Source organism: Ambystoma mexicanum, chromosome 5p (assembly GCF_040938575.1).
Source record: "Ambystoma mexicanum isolate Mex_15411 chromosome 5p, UKY_AmexF1_1, whole genome shotgun sequence".
Taxonomy (NCBI): Eukaryota; Metazoa; Chordata; class Amphibia; order Caudata; family Ambystomatidae; genus Ambystoma; species Ambystoma mexicanum.
Window position 1 is genome coordinate 204,565,764 of NC_090930.1, and position 14,727 is coordinate 204,580,490.

The window sequence follows — 14,727 nt, forward strand, 5'->3', positions numbered from 1 at the left end:
GTGTTGGAGGTTCTAAGAGTTTAAACTGAAAGATGCTTGTGTGCACTTGGGTGAGCTGGCTAGGCTCCAGTAAGCAGTCCAGAGGTCAGGCACATGGGTGGGCGCTGTTGGTGCTTTAGGATAGAGTGCTATTGCTAAAGATTCAGTGTGTGCCCAGCTAGACCGAATGTATTTTTGCTGGTTGTTTCTGTTTAACTAATGGCAGAGGCGTTGAGGTACGTCAGGGGTTTCAGTGTGGACGGCTGTGTGAGCTGCAAGACAGGAATGGCATAGCCATAGCTGCATTCTAGGATGCATGAATGGGAAGCCATGCCTGTGGCCTGTGTCCACAGACGTGGTGTAATGTATACCTACTGTATGATTGGATGGAGTTCGACTGCAGTGTTTTTTTTCTTGGTCCAATGTGATTGGCTGGTCTCGCTATTCGTGCTCTCCCTGGAACGAAAGTCTGAGCAGAGGTAGAGGGGCCCTGGGGAGGAGGAGGTGGGGAAGGAGGGGAGGATGATAGTTTTTTACAGTGTGCCTCTGCGAAAGCTGCCGGTATCCGTGGGGTATTGATGGGTAGGAGTGTTGTTGTGTATGTGGAGGAAGATAGTTTGTTACAGTGTGCCGCTGCGAATCATGCCAGCATACATGGGGTATTGGTGTATAGGAATGCTGTTGTGTTTCGGTCAGCGTTTCTGTGCACCTATCTAGAGTTTAGAGTGGGAGAGGGTTTCAAGAGGAATGTGGGAAAAGCCAGTTTTTGAGGGCCTTGCTGAATGCAAGGTGATTGTCAATATTGCGCATGTATAGTGGTACGGAGTTCCAGATGATTGGCGCTTGCACAGAGAAAGAGGATCCGCCCAGTATGGAGGAATTGTAATATGGGACCACTAGGAGAGATGCTGTGCGAGATCTGCCGTCCTTGAGGGGTGGTAGTGAGTGATTCTGTCATGAAGGAATTCCGTGCCGGTGTTGTGTATGGCACAGTGGGTGATGCACATGGCTTTAAAGGTAGTGCGTTGACCAATAGGTCGAAATACTAAGCTGGCTCAAGCACACCAATAGAAGGACGTGCATCTTTCAAACGGGGAACCCTGGTCAGCCTTCTCCCTTAGCAACAACCCAGCAACCTTGACGTCACTCTGCCTGGAATGTGTATGAGGTATGTCTGCATCCCCTTACCCAGTTCCAGCCAGTTCACCTACACTGGGCCGTCCCCATCTTCTTGCAAAAAGTGCATGCCCATTTGGAGGAACAAGGCCAACAAGGACAGAACAACAAAGTTAGGGCTTAAAACAAACACAATCCCTAGCCATTTTGGACCACAAAGTTGGAAAAATGCCTACATTATGATAAACATATATGGGGGCATACCAGTGAACAAAGAAATTATTAAAAGTTGCATAACTTCCACACGTTCACCATTGTTGCAATGGAAAATAGAACAGATAAATAAAAAGAAAATTAAGGGAAAGGAGGTTTTCCTGCAGTACTCTCCATAAGGAAGGTAGTACTACTATTGAAAATGTTTTTTTAATGGGGGACACCAGTATCTCTGCACTGGCAGCTCCTAAGGATCAACCAATGCCCCCACAACAAGTGAGAGAACCCGAGCTGTGAGGTTGAAAAAGATCTCACTGCCCAAAATCAGTCCAGGTTAAGATTTAGGTCGATGGGAATTCTGCAAAAAGAAAAGGTTTTCCAACACCCTTTTTAGGTGCCTCACTGTCTACTGGCTAATGTGGAGCCACCTTGGAACTCTGCCACATGCTTGCTCCTTCTCCATTTTACAAAGCCTGTAGAGTTAGGGTGAGTGTATCCATCTCGGTTCCTCTCGTTTGTCCACTTCACAGTCCTAGCTCCTCCTTTCCTTCTCCGAAGCACCTCTTGTCAATTAATTCTCATCAGCTCTCTTAGCAACTCCTCCTTAGCTCCACTCTTCCGATGCTCCTTAACACCTCTTTTCAACCCCTCAGCTCCTCTCTCCAGCACCTCCTGCTTTCAGCCTTAGCAACGCCTTATTTGCTCCTCCCTTCAACTCATCCTTAGGCACCCCTGTATGAGGTGCCACTTCCTCCCTGCTATACACTGCCTCCTCCTCGGGCATCACATACTCCTCCTCATTGTGCATCATTTTCTTCTCATGCACCCTTGTATCAGCTACAAACATCTCCCCACTTTTTACCACTTAGCCTAGCATCCTTGGTATCTCCTCCAACCTCTAGTCTCCTTCTCCCCTTAGCATCCTAGGTCGACCTCTCCACAGCCTCCTGGGTCTGCTTAACTCCAGGCTCCTGGTCTGCTTAACCCCCAGCTCCTGGTCTGCTTAACCCCAGCCTCCTGGGTCTGCTTAACCCCAGCCTCCTGGATCCGCTTAACTCCAGCCTCCTGGGTTTGCTTAACCCCATCCTTCTGGGTCTGCTTAACCCCATCCTCCTGGGTTTGCTTAACCCAAGCCTCTTGGGTCTGCTTAACCCCAGGCTCCTAGGTCTGCTTAACCCCAGCCAGCCTCCTGGGTCTGCTTAACCCCAGCCTCCTGGGTCTGCTTAACCCCAGCCTCCTGGATCTGCTTAACACCAGCCTCCTGGGTCCGCTTAAGCCCAGCCTCCTGGATCGGTGTGCAGTAATATGGTATAATGGGTCCGGAGGTTGCAGGGGTGTCCCCTGCATCCATTACGTGGATTACAATGGCAAAACCACTACCTTTTTGCCGCGATTTCTTGAGTAAACAGACATTTTATCTGTGATTTTAACATTGGAACCCCTGGATCTGCTTAACCCCAGCCTCCTGGATCTGCTTAACCCCAGCCTGCTGGATCTGCTTAATCCCAGCCTCCTGCATCTGCTTAACCCCAGCCTCCTGGATCTGATTAACACCAGCCTCCTGGATCTGCTTCTCCTCAGCCTCGTTGGCCTGCTTCTGCCCATACTCCTGCGTCTGCTTCTCCCCAGCCTCCTAGGTCTACTTTCCCCCAGCCACATGAGTCTGCCTCTCCCCAGGTTCCTGGGTCTACGTCTACTTCCCCCATGCCCGTAGGTATTTTTCTCTCCATTTGCTTGGGTCTCTCCTCCAGCCTCCTATCATCTCCTCACCTCAGCCACCTGGGTGCTCCTTTACTCATCCCCCTGGGTCCCTTATATGGTCTCCTTTCTCCTGTTCCACCTTCTTATGCACTCTTCGCCACCCGTCACCAAATGACTTCCTTTAATAGGACTTTGACTGTAAGGGGCCTCAGATGCATCTCCTTATGTAGCTACTATAGCCATTGGCTGATGACCCCTGTCCATCGTAGATGGCTTACTGTTTTGATGCAGGACTTGGGGGTTAGATAGTTCCTCTTCAAGGGTGTTTCTCTCTCTGCTTGCTATACCCTGAGCCTACACTCAGAGTGGACCGGTCTTGGTTGACTGCTTGAGTTTCCCATCCTCCTTCCGGTTCTACTCTTTTCCGTTGTAATTTAATGTAGGACTTCTGCACCTGCACAACGGAATCCAAGCGTGCCACTCATATTCTGTTCCCTAAAAGTGACAGTAGGGTTTGTTGCCTCCATGTGTCGAGCCCCTGCCATCTGTTGGTGCCATTTTCGGGGCAGCCAGACGATCCATCCCACACTGCTCCCAGGAACCAGAATCATGTGGTTTTTGGCATAACCCGATACCCTTGGCAATCCCACTATCCACCAGGAAAGTCAGAAAGGGGACTTGGCCACAAGCTCCATGTTAATTCATTAAAAATTGATGTGGGGGTAGAATCAAATATTTCATTCAAGACCAACCATAAGTGACACCCGAGTAAGTGAGAAGTAGTGACTTTAAACAAGAACACAGCCTGGGTTTTTCATCACATTACCCGAAGTTTATATATATATTTATAGAATGCTAAAATCTTACACATATCCAGGTGCTTGAGATGTAAAGATGATGTTCCCTGTGAAGATGGCTGCAGTTATGCAAGATCTCTTGCAAGCTTCTGAATGTCTTTGTGTGCTTTGTGATCAATTGCTTTCCAATTTCTGGCAGATTTTCTTTTAACTTTATTTTACGACATGATTTCTGCGATGCAGGCCTCCATCTCAGCACATTACAGATCATCTGCTACACCATCCGCAACTAGCCAAAAAAGCGAATTCATCCTTCTTGTCATTCCAGCCAATCTATATTTCTGATACTGTTGCTATGGCACAATCAATAAAAGCCTCTTCTGGATTGGTTTTCCTAAACCCTGCTCTGATCGACTATTCTCTTAACTCTGGAATCTTCTCAGCTATCCTCAACAAGGCGGTTATCTCACTGCACCTCGAAAGAGCCAGTGGTGGTCTGAACAGTCCCTACAGATCTATCTCTAACACCCCTCTCCTGGGAAAGGCACTAGAAAAAGTAGCAACTCAACAGCTCCAGTCTTAAAACGAAGCACATTGTCTCCATCACGAACACGAATCTGGATTCATGGCTGCGAGGGAGACATTCCTTCTCTTCATGAGAGATGAAATCCTAATGTCCACAGCCTCTCAGCTATGCTTATCCTCCTGGGCCTCTTAGCGGCCTTTGATGCTGTCAGGCACTACATCCTCACAAATCGCGTTTACATCTCCTTTTGGGAATAAAGGTACTGATGTCAAATGGGTCTCCTCCTTCCCAACAGACAGAGAACGCCAAGTCAGATCTGGTCAGATCCTTATGCCTCACTTTCTCCTAACCTACCAGGCTCTGCAAGGATCTGTCCTATCACCATGGCTTGCCAACCTCTACCTTACACCCCTTGGTGATCTCATCTCTCGCTTGCAGATCGCCTTCAGTCTCATGGGCTCCTGGATTGACCAGCAGCACATAGCCACATGCCTCTTACAGATTCACAATTAGATGATCCACAACTGCTTCCATTTTTAATGCATCCCAAACAGAAGATACTTTGGCTCTTCTGTCCAACTGGCTCTCCATTTTGCTTGGCCTTCATCTATGGGAGCTCCACCTGTAATGATCCATTCTGCAAAGAATCTGGGATTCTTCTTTAATAACTTAGTATCCTCCTCCCCTCACATCCAGGAGATGACCGAAAATTCCTGTTTCCAGCTGCTTGTACTGAAACAAACTCTACCCTTCCCTAATCTCTTCCAAAGGATCCCAGTCTCTAGAGCCATGGTGATTTCAAGCCTCGATTACTGCAACAGCCTGCCTTCATTTCTGAACCAACAACTCCACGCCATCCACAATGAGGCAGCCAAGTTAACGGTCCTGCTTAAACCATGCAACCATCCTGCCCCGGCATTGATCACTCTCCACTAGTTTCCCTTCTCAGCCCATATCGCATTGCGTGTATCATTCACAAAGCCTTTTAGGCCTCTGGCCCAACACAGCTGAAGAGGAAGAATCAGATATACTGCCCACCAAGGCTCCTCAGATTATCCGTGACGCAAAGCATCCTGCATGTACCGCTCAGGAAGAAGAAACCCAGAAGGAGAACCTCAAACGCTGCTGTTGCCTCCCTCTGCAATGGCGTTCCAGTCGCTTTGAGGATGGAGCAAAAACATCTATGCTTTTGGAAGAAACTAAACATTTTGTCTTTTTTAGATTTGTTTGGCCCTCTTAGTCTTAAAATCTTTTCCTTACCACCAAACATTCATCCCCTTCTCCCTCCCTTTGCTTCCCATTGCCTCCTCTTCCTTGGCCTAGTGCCCTTGAGCACTTCCCCAACTATCACTTTCCGTCTACCATTCCCTGATTCTCCTATGGCACTGACACTTTCTCATATTCTGGTTTCTTGCACTTCTCCTCTTCCCTGCACATGCACTTATCTGATCTGAATGCTTCCAAGGTCTCTGAAAGATAAACCGCTGTTCCCCCTCCCTTTCTGTTGGCAAAATATAAATTAAATAATGTTTTGCCCTTTATTATTGTCTTCGCCTCTCCCCACCTAAGATTTGCCATTGAATGCTGAACCATGTCTACTACCAGATGAGTCAAGGAATGCTCAGGCATTGCCTGTGCGCTATCAGCTATACAACGACTCACAATGGGGGCTGTTTGTGTAAAAATTGACCCTTGTCTTTTATCCTCAGGTGGTGCATCGAAGTCTTTCATGTTCCATAGAGCTATACAATGACATAAAGACAAAACTTTCAAAAGACAGCATAGTTATTTTTAGTATTAATTTCCAAGCTCACACGCATTGGCAAAGCCAACAGTGTTTCCAGGTACAGCCATAATGCCACTAACTGACCATTAATGGGAGAAGATGCAAAATGCTGTAAGTACTTGGGCTATGATAGCAGGGCCTGTCAAACGCCTCTCTTATACCTAAACACAGCCTAAAACTGTTGGATTTGCCAATGCTTTTTATTAACAGGACTTCAGCATAAACACACCCGCTGGCTGAAAGCACACTTGGTTAAGACATTTGTATTGCACCAGTAGTGTATTTAAAGCTCCAGTTAAACCATTACCTCATAGAAGAGTGTTGCACACAACTGGGACTACAGGTGTAAGCAAACCCAACCTTTGGTATAAGTTTGTACTACACAGTTTTGTGATAGCACTGCTGAGCAGTCAGGCTTCTCTCAAGAGGGAATGTGAGCTGTAAGGATGTTACACAGAGGTCTATAATTACAAGTATTCAAATAGACTCTTATACTCAAGGTCTCTTGGAAAACACTTATTAATTTATTTCACAGTCAGTTATAAAACATTCACTAGAAGGAGGCAATCTATATCACACAAAGATATACTTAAATACTTCACTCTGTCAGGTTCTGGGGCATTTAAACTACTTTGAAGGAGGAGCATTTTGCATTCAGAGCATTTGAAGTAGGAGCAAAAAGGCATAAATTAATAAAACAAATATCACAGTTACTCTAAAACAGTGCTAATAGTTTGAGTTCACCAGAGGAGTTCATTCAATGCAATAGGTTAGGCCAAAGTCCATGGGCTAAAGTCTTGTATAGGACAAAGCAGTTCTGGAAGTTAAACGGAAATGTCTTTGCCAAAGTTCTCAGAAGTAGTTTGTAAAAGAAAGATTCATATGTTGGGTCACAAGCTGACTAGGCCTGCAAGTTGCCAAATTTTCAATCACTTTCGCAGTGAGATGTAAGTTCTCTCGGTCAGGTTTTCACAGTACCTTACAATGAAGAAAAAGATGCAGCTGAAGACGTCTGTTCCTGGCAGTTCCTGCAGATCTCTCTGTTCCTGAGCCTCAGTCGTGGGTACAAGAGGGAGGACGTCGGGGGACTCCTGCACTGGGACTAGTCAAAAAGCTGGCAAAGGCAAATCTTCAATTCCAGTAGCTGTAGTCAAGCACGCAAACTGGTGTCCTTCTCCCTGGCTATTTGGTTTCCTGCAGCACTCTGAGAATGGTATCCAGGTGGCTTACGAGTTGATTGATCCCACCAACTCAAAGAGAGAAGTCGTCCTTGAAGGGCTTCTCTGTCGAGATGAACTTGGCAATTCGGACCTGCAGCAGGGCTTCACCGGGTAAACCAACGGTCCACGAGTTGCAGCATCCGTCCTCTTCTAGCTCGTCTTCGGTTCTTTTGTTCCAGTGGTCGACTCTGCTTTCCAAGCCAAGAGACACGCCTTTTATCCAGTTTCCTCCCATTCAATCCAGCCAAGCTGCCAGAGTGCATTTGGGTCTCCTAGGAGAGTAAGCACAGGTAGTTTCGGGCACCTCCCTCACCTGCCCACCCCAGACACTCGGGCGCCAGAGACGGTCTTCAGTCCCGAAGCCCGCCAAAGGCATAGGAACAAAGGGACCAAACCTGGTTTGGCGTGCAGAGACAAACTCTAGAAGGACCTTTCCAAAAAGAAATGGCGAAAAAAGAAGACCGGGACCTGTTTAAACAAAGGTGGCTCAGACGCTATTTTGAAAAACATGTCTCCCATGATTTAACACTACCAGTGTTCGCGGTCATGAAAAATCAAGGTAGTTCATTGTAAAACCACTGCCACCAGCCATTTCGAGAGAAAAGGGTAGCATTTGACTGCTACATGAGTTTGTAGACATAGGGGATACTAAGTAACCCCTACAGCACTCTATTGTACGATAGGGTGTACTGGGTCTTGCAATTTGAAAAACCTAGTAAAGTCAATTTCATTTTACTTTCTCTGGAAAACAGTAGTTTATCCCAGTGAAGGTATTTAAACCTTGGGACAGCCCAAAAGGCTTCCCTGTGTCACTGCGCTGGGGTGCTTTGTGAAACAAATGAAAATATGATGCCTATGGAGTTGTCTAAAACTCCATAATCAAAGAACACAAGAGTAAAACACACAGCAAAATACATGAGAGGGTGGGAAAAAGGGCTCACACTCTCTCCAGGTAAAAAAAATCAAGTCCTCAAAATCCTGCTAAATTGCTGGGGGTCTCTAAGGTGAAGGGAATTAGCACATCTATGAGAATAATCCCTAACACAGAGTGCTTTTAAATAATTGTGACAGGCACTTACCATGCAACATTTTATATAAAGCTAGTTATTTGAGATCCCAGGAGGATGTATTTTGGGCAGGGGGGAGTGGCAAGTGGGTGGGAATGGTCATAGAGGTTAGCATGGCTCTGCGTAGTCAATGGGCGGACAAATAACAAAACAACAACCACCCATGAGCTGTGTGCCATGTCAACTCCTCATATCCCATCTCCTTCCTAGCTGCACTCCAATTCAATAGTTTTGGCTTATAGGTGGCAATTTAGCGTCACCCAATAACCCTAACTATAAATGGCCAATGCAGTTTTGAGAAGTCATGGAATCTTGTTTGTGTGAATAGTGCTGTGTTTGTTTTTAGAAATATAATCTTTTTCTTAAAAGGGAAGTCTTCTTTGCTAACCTGCATTTTAATGGTATTCGCAACTTTCTGTATTAATGGAAATGTTCCTCCTTCGCAGGGTGATCCCGGCTTTCCTGGAATTCCTGGTTTCCCAGGAAGTGAAGGGCCGCCTGGTGCCAAGGGTAAGAAATCACTGTGGGATGTTAAAAATAAAAGTCTATATTTTTAGCAAGCACGCTCGTAAGAGTTTAACAACCTGTGGGTCTGTAGGATTAGGGGACCACAATGTTCCTTTCTCTGTCACGAAACTGGTTTAGGGTGATTTCATCGAATACATTTGGTCGAAGGAGAGTTTGTCAAATTATTCTTTTGACGGGTTGATTTTGCCACATATATATGTGGAGGGAGACTCCCGCAGCCCCCTGTACAATAATAATTTCCTTAAAACCCACCCACATATATATTTTCTGCAAAAACTGCGACAAATTCTCCTTTGACCAAACATGCTGCACAGTAATCTGCCGATCCCCACAAAACTGATAGAGTGACATAACACAAGGAATTTTACTGCTTGTAACGAGTACACATTGCACTTACTTGGAATTTCTCCAGTACAAATGAAGACCTGGGGCTCGATTCATGGAATTATGTGTGCTAGAAATAGGGAAATTGCATGCCAAACTGCGTGCAAAATCCCATTAGTCGATTCATGGAATCAAATGCGCAGGACTTTTCCAGGACTTGCGTGGAGTTCATGCAGGCTCAACATGTCTCTGCGAGCTGTCTTGTGCGAGACATCACGCAGAGTGTGGGCGTGGCTTGCACAGAGGGCTGGGTACGTGGGCGGAATAAAGAAAATGGCGAAGAGCATGTGAAAAAGTGGCTGTTACAAGGGACAGTCCGCAGGCAGTCCCTTGCACACCCACAACTGCACCAAACAACACGTATTCATGGAACCACCAACGCAGCCTCTCGGCATAGAAATGCCACGCAAATCCCTCGATCACTACACCACCCGAAGGTGGGCATTAAGACACTTGTGCATAGGAATCGCAGTGCGGAGGTAGTTTTGCATGTCAGATTTAGAGGTGCGTGTACACAACCGGGGTTCCGATCTAACGTAGGGGTGCGCAAACGCATAGTAGCGGGGTGCAGGAACGGTTTATGGGAAGTTGCATTCAGCTTTTCTGAGTTTAACCTGAGTTATGAATTTTCATACACATGTTGTCGGGGTGCTGGCAACAGTTATGGGGGTCCCTGCACAGGGTCCTTGAGATGCAGGCCTGGTTGTGGGGGACCCCACACACAGTTTGAAGGGTGCATGTATTTGCACCTGGAGGAGCACGCAAAGGTAGCTGTTCTGGCTGTTTATGCTTTGTGTGGGGGTGTGTTGGGGCGTTCTGGGCGCGACTTGCAAATACTACTACTTTGCATGGTAAATTCCATGGATACTCAGGGCACGCATTTTTTATTCTGTGCGCAGGCTCATGCAGTGTCATTCTCTGCGTGCAGCAATTGTAGCAGGAATGCTCACTTTTCCATGAATCGTGCCCTTGGAGTGAAGTGGCACCAGTGTGTTGTTGAGTTTGCAGTAGTTGGTAGCTTTTGAGATTACAATAAACCTAATTGTATAGGTTTAAAAAAAACTTCAATGTGGGTTGGTATGACACATTTCGCGAGGAACCCTCATCATTCAATGTACCTGTCATGCCTTTGCAATGTCACATACACAAAACAAGACTTTCCCTTATTCTTCTACCTGACGGGTAGTAATTAAATACGCACCTCTTAATTTAACGTGATACAATTAATCTACTTAAATAATTCGTCTTGACTAGAAGCATACACATGATTTGTTGAACGGTGGCTTAGGTCAAACTATTTCACAATATGGTAACACTGTAATGATGTGATGTACTCATCTTTTATTTCAGAACATGCAGATACGAATGCTTTGAGATTATATCATGGCAGCACCCAGTTGTATAGTTCAGTTCTAAATGCAGAGTGGTTGTTTTCTGTGTTATACAGGTGAACGCGGAGAGTCCACGGGGCGACCTGGACCTCAGGGGACTAAAGGCGAGCGTGGGGACTCTGGATTTCCAGGTACATCAGCTGTGTTTCCCCACGGTGCCACTTCTATTTAAATATGGTGAAGACCACAATATGTTTAGTATGAGTTAGTAGAACACACAATTGTATTTTTATATTTCTGTTCCCATCCAGGGCAACCAGAAATAAACATTTAGGCCCTGATTCACAGAACGTTTTCCAATGGGGTTTTGCCATTATAAAATGCTTCTGTGAACTAGGCCCTAACCCTCTCAATGAAATGTTTCTAACTCTGATTTCCTCTAGAGCCCAAGAGTCCAGCGGTGCAACCGTGGGGTCAGGGCTAGGGGATGCAATGTAACTGAATGTGTGACTGTGCTCGTCTTCTTTGGTATTTTCTGAACGTATGACTGCCAATAAAGAATAGTCCTATGTCGAATTATATAATAGCTTTATGCACCCAGTGCCCGAGCTGCGGATCTGAAAGGCTATTGGTACTCTGTAGTAATGTGCCTATGTACATTACATCATGCTTAGCTGTCAGTGTGATGGCTGTCAATGGAATGCAATGGTGTCAGTGGAATGGGATGCTGTCACTTGGAATGTTGGGGTGGTTTGAAGCATAATGTTCTGGCGGACAATTAGTGCGACCTAAGCTGGTGGGTGGATGGGCCAGTGTACTTCCTGTGCCACACATTAACTTATCTGTACATCTGGGTGCAATAAATCCTACGTGTAACTTACCTAGTTGCTGTTTGATGTACAGTGCAAGGAGCCCACCTTCGTTACTTTATTGGCGATGAGGATTTATTTACCGCGGACCAGGAGCTGCTGCGGGGGAGCAGCATGTGGAAGACACTGCCCCTGAAGAGTTCCCATCCACGAAAAAATAGTATAAGGAAAGACTTGTAGGCTGGGAGGTGCAAGTGTGACTGGTCCCATAGAGTCGGGGGATCCAGCAGAGCGAACTGGGCTATCACCGCAAAGAGGAGAAGTCTGACAGTGGTATTGTGCCTGCATCCCGGGCAGAGCAGCCTCACGCTTGGACGGGGCAAAGTGAAAGTCCTGCGGCTGGGCAGCGCAGTACAGAGCCTCGGCCGGGCGATAAGTCTAATGGTACAGTGCCTCTGGCTGAAAAGGTGGATGTCCATCCAGGCACAAAAGAGAGTGGGGTGACCGGTGAAGTGCTCATTTTGGCGAGTAAGAGCTAGCATGGTGGCCAACAAAAGATGAGGTATGTCGTTGGGCCGTTAGCGGATGGGTGTGAGTAACAAACGGATGGCAGACGACGATGTCCCTTCATTCAGTGCTGGAGGAGAAATGGTGACATCACCAAGTGCATAAGTAGCATCTCAGCTTGGAGGGCTGGAACGCAATGTCACATTGGAACTCGACGTCACGTTGCAACACAACGTGTCTCCCAAAGGCATTCGCATCATGCTGCATTGGAACGTATGATCGGCGCAGAGATATCACTGGGTCTGGCAATGCAAGGGAAGCGGGTGTAAAGAGTGAACAATCAATTTCCGTGGACCCTGCATCTATCGATTGTGGCCCAGAAATTGGAAAAAAGTAGACGCTGTGTCTCCGGTGTTACTGAAATCACGCTGTTCTGTCCCATCTGTACCGTGGGTAAAACGTTTTGTAAGGAGTTCTGTGAAAGGTGCAGCGGTTTTGTGGACAATTTAAGAGAACTGGATCCAGATCTCTGGGGTCTTTATGTTCAGTTGAAAGCCCGCAATGTATCTGAGGACTAATGGAGTTTAGGTGTCTGAGTAGGCGGGACATTTTCAGTTGCAAGCCCTCACCGTTACTGAGGACTAATGAGTTTAGGTGTCTGTGGAGGCTGGTAATTTTAGGTGTTGTGTTTGTGTTGTGGCGTCTGGATTAGTATTCTGTTGTGGGTCGGTCATGGGTTAATGTACGATTGGGGCCAGTAAGGTGATTTGGCTGTGGTGTCTTTGTTGTGTCCCAGGGATTTCCACCATAATAACGTTGTATTTTGTGTGTTTACACAGAACGTTTTTGCTCATTGAAACAGTATCTTTGATGTTTTGCCAGGTGTGTGTGTTAACCTTGTTTCTTTAACAGGGGTTAATTCACGGACATGTTGGTGCGCTATGGACTGATGGGTGGTGGGTGCTGGGCGTGTTCTCATTTATGATGGACATTTCCTTTCCAAAAGGGTTTTTAAGTAAGGTTTCAAGATGTGCTTTCAAAATGTTCTTTACATTTGTCCTGTTTGTGTTCTTGTGGTTTCTATGGTGCTTGCGGTGTCTGTGGTGTGTTGTGGTGGTGAGTTGGTGTTTAGACTGTTGGCTTCATTTGTAGGGTGGAGTATAGTGTGTTGATATTGGACTGTTGGGTACAGTTGTGGCAGGTGATGTGTTTTGTGTTTAGAGAGAGGTGTTTAGCGGTAGGTTGCAGCTAGTGTTGACTGTTGGTTACAGTCGGGCAGGTCGTGTGTAAGGTTAGGCCATTGGCTGCAGCTAGTGTTGACTGTAGGTTACAGTCGGGCGGTCGTGTGTGTGTGTGTGTGTGTGTTGTGTGCAGTGTTGAGCTGTTGGTTGCGTGCAGTGTTGTGTGCGGTGTTGAGCTATTGGTTACAGCCAGTGTTGACTGTTGGTTACAGTCAGGAAGGTGTGTGTGTGGTGTTAAGCTGTTGGTTGCAGCTAGTGTTGACTTTTGGTTACAGTCGGGGAGGTTGCGTGTGTGTAGTGTTAAGCTGTTGGTTACAGCAGATATTGTTAGCCATTGGTCACAGCCAGAGGTTTGACTGTTGGTTACATTCAGGGAGATCGTGTGTGGTATTATAGGAGTTGTCTTTGGGTTAGGGCGACGTGTTATGTTGGTGCATTCCCACTGTTAGGCAGGTTTTAACTCCTGTTTCCGGCGTACGGTATGGATTGTCTACATTTGCAGTGTTTGCAAAGGTGTTGTGTCCTGTGGAGGTGTGCAATATTTTCCTCGCAATTGGTGTTTTGTGATCTCCGTGTTTACCCATCGTAGGAGGTGGGTTATGGTGGGTGGTGGTGTACATCACTAATTGTTGGTTGCTTTTGGGTGTTTGCAGTGACTTTCTCATCTGTAGTTCGTGGTGCATCCTGTGGCGTCTGTGCACCATGATGTTGTCCAGAGTTTGTTCTAGTGAATGGACAGCAGCAGTGTTGTGAGGTGCAGTGATGTAATGTTACATTATCATTATGGTGTGTTTGATGGATGAACCAGGGAGAAGTGTAGTAATGTGCCTGTGTACATTACATCATGCTTAGCTGTCAGTGTGATGGCTGTCTGTGGAATGCAATGGTGTCCGTGGAATGGGATGCTGTCACTTGGAATGTTGGGGTGGTTTGAAGCATAATGTTCTGGGGGACAGTGTGACCTGAGCTGGTGTGTGGATGGGCCAGTGTTCTTCCTGTGCCACACATGAACTAATCTGTACATCTGGGTGCAATAAATCCTACATGTAACTTACCTGGTTCCTGTTTGGTGTACAGTGGAAAGAGCCCACCTTAGTTACTTCATACTCTTGGGTCACAAATTCTGATATCAAACGCAAAACAAGTTATCAGACGAAAATATATCTTTTTTTTTTCCATACATTTAAAAAGAACATGAAAAAGATTTGCAAACAAAAATACAATGTATTTATGTTTTCAACAAACCATCCCTTTTCACAACAGAAAATAGAGACGGGCCTGATTCAAAAAGCGACGTGGTTTTCCCATTGAAAAAAAGCATTTGTAAATCAGGCCTAAATAACTTCTCACAACTCTCTGTACTGGTCAGTTTCACCACTGGAGTGGGTGTAGGGTGGGGGGGCATGGTGGGGGGGGAGGGGGGTGCAGCACCGTTAAAGCATCCAACCCTGTATGGAGATGAACAAAACAGGGTCTGGTACAAAAACCTCAAGTTATTATTGCCCGCAGATGAGCCAATAAA

General features: G+C 46.3%; 1 protein-coding gene across 2 annotated transcripts in view; it reads left to right on the plus strand.

The window, feature by feature from the left end:
* Positions 1-14,727, plus strand: part of COL4A6 (collagen type IV alpha 6 chain) — an 856,046-nt gene that overhangs the window by 752,165 nt on the left and 89,154 nt on the right. For both annotated transcript variants that reach the window (XM_069612628.1, XM_069612629.1), the window contains 2 exons: positions 8,852-8,915; positions 10,765-10,839. In XM_069612628.1, the coding sequence (XP_069468729.1) occupies positions 8,852-8,915; positions 10,765-10,839 (139 nt within the window). The remainder of the gene's footprint in view (positions 1-8,851; positions 8,916-10,764; positions 10,840-14,727) is intronic.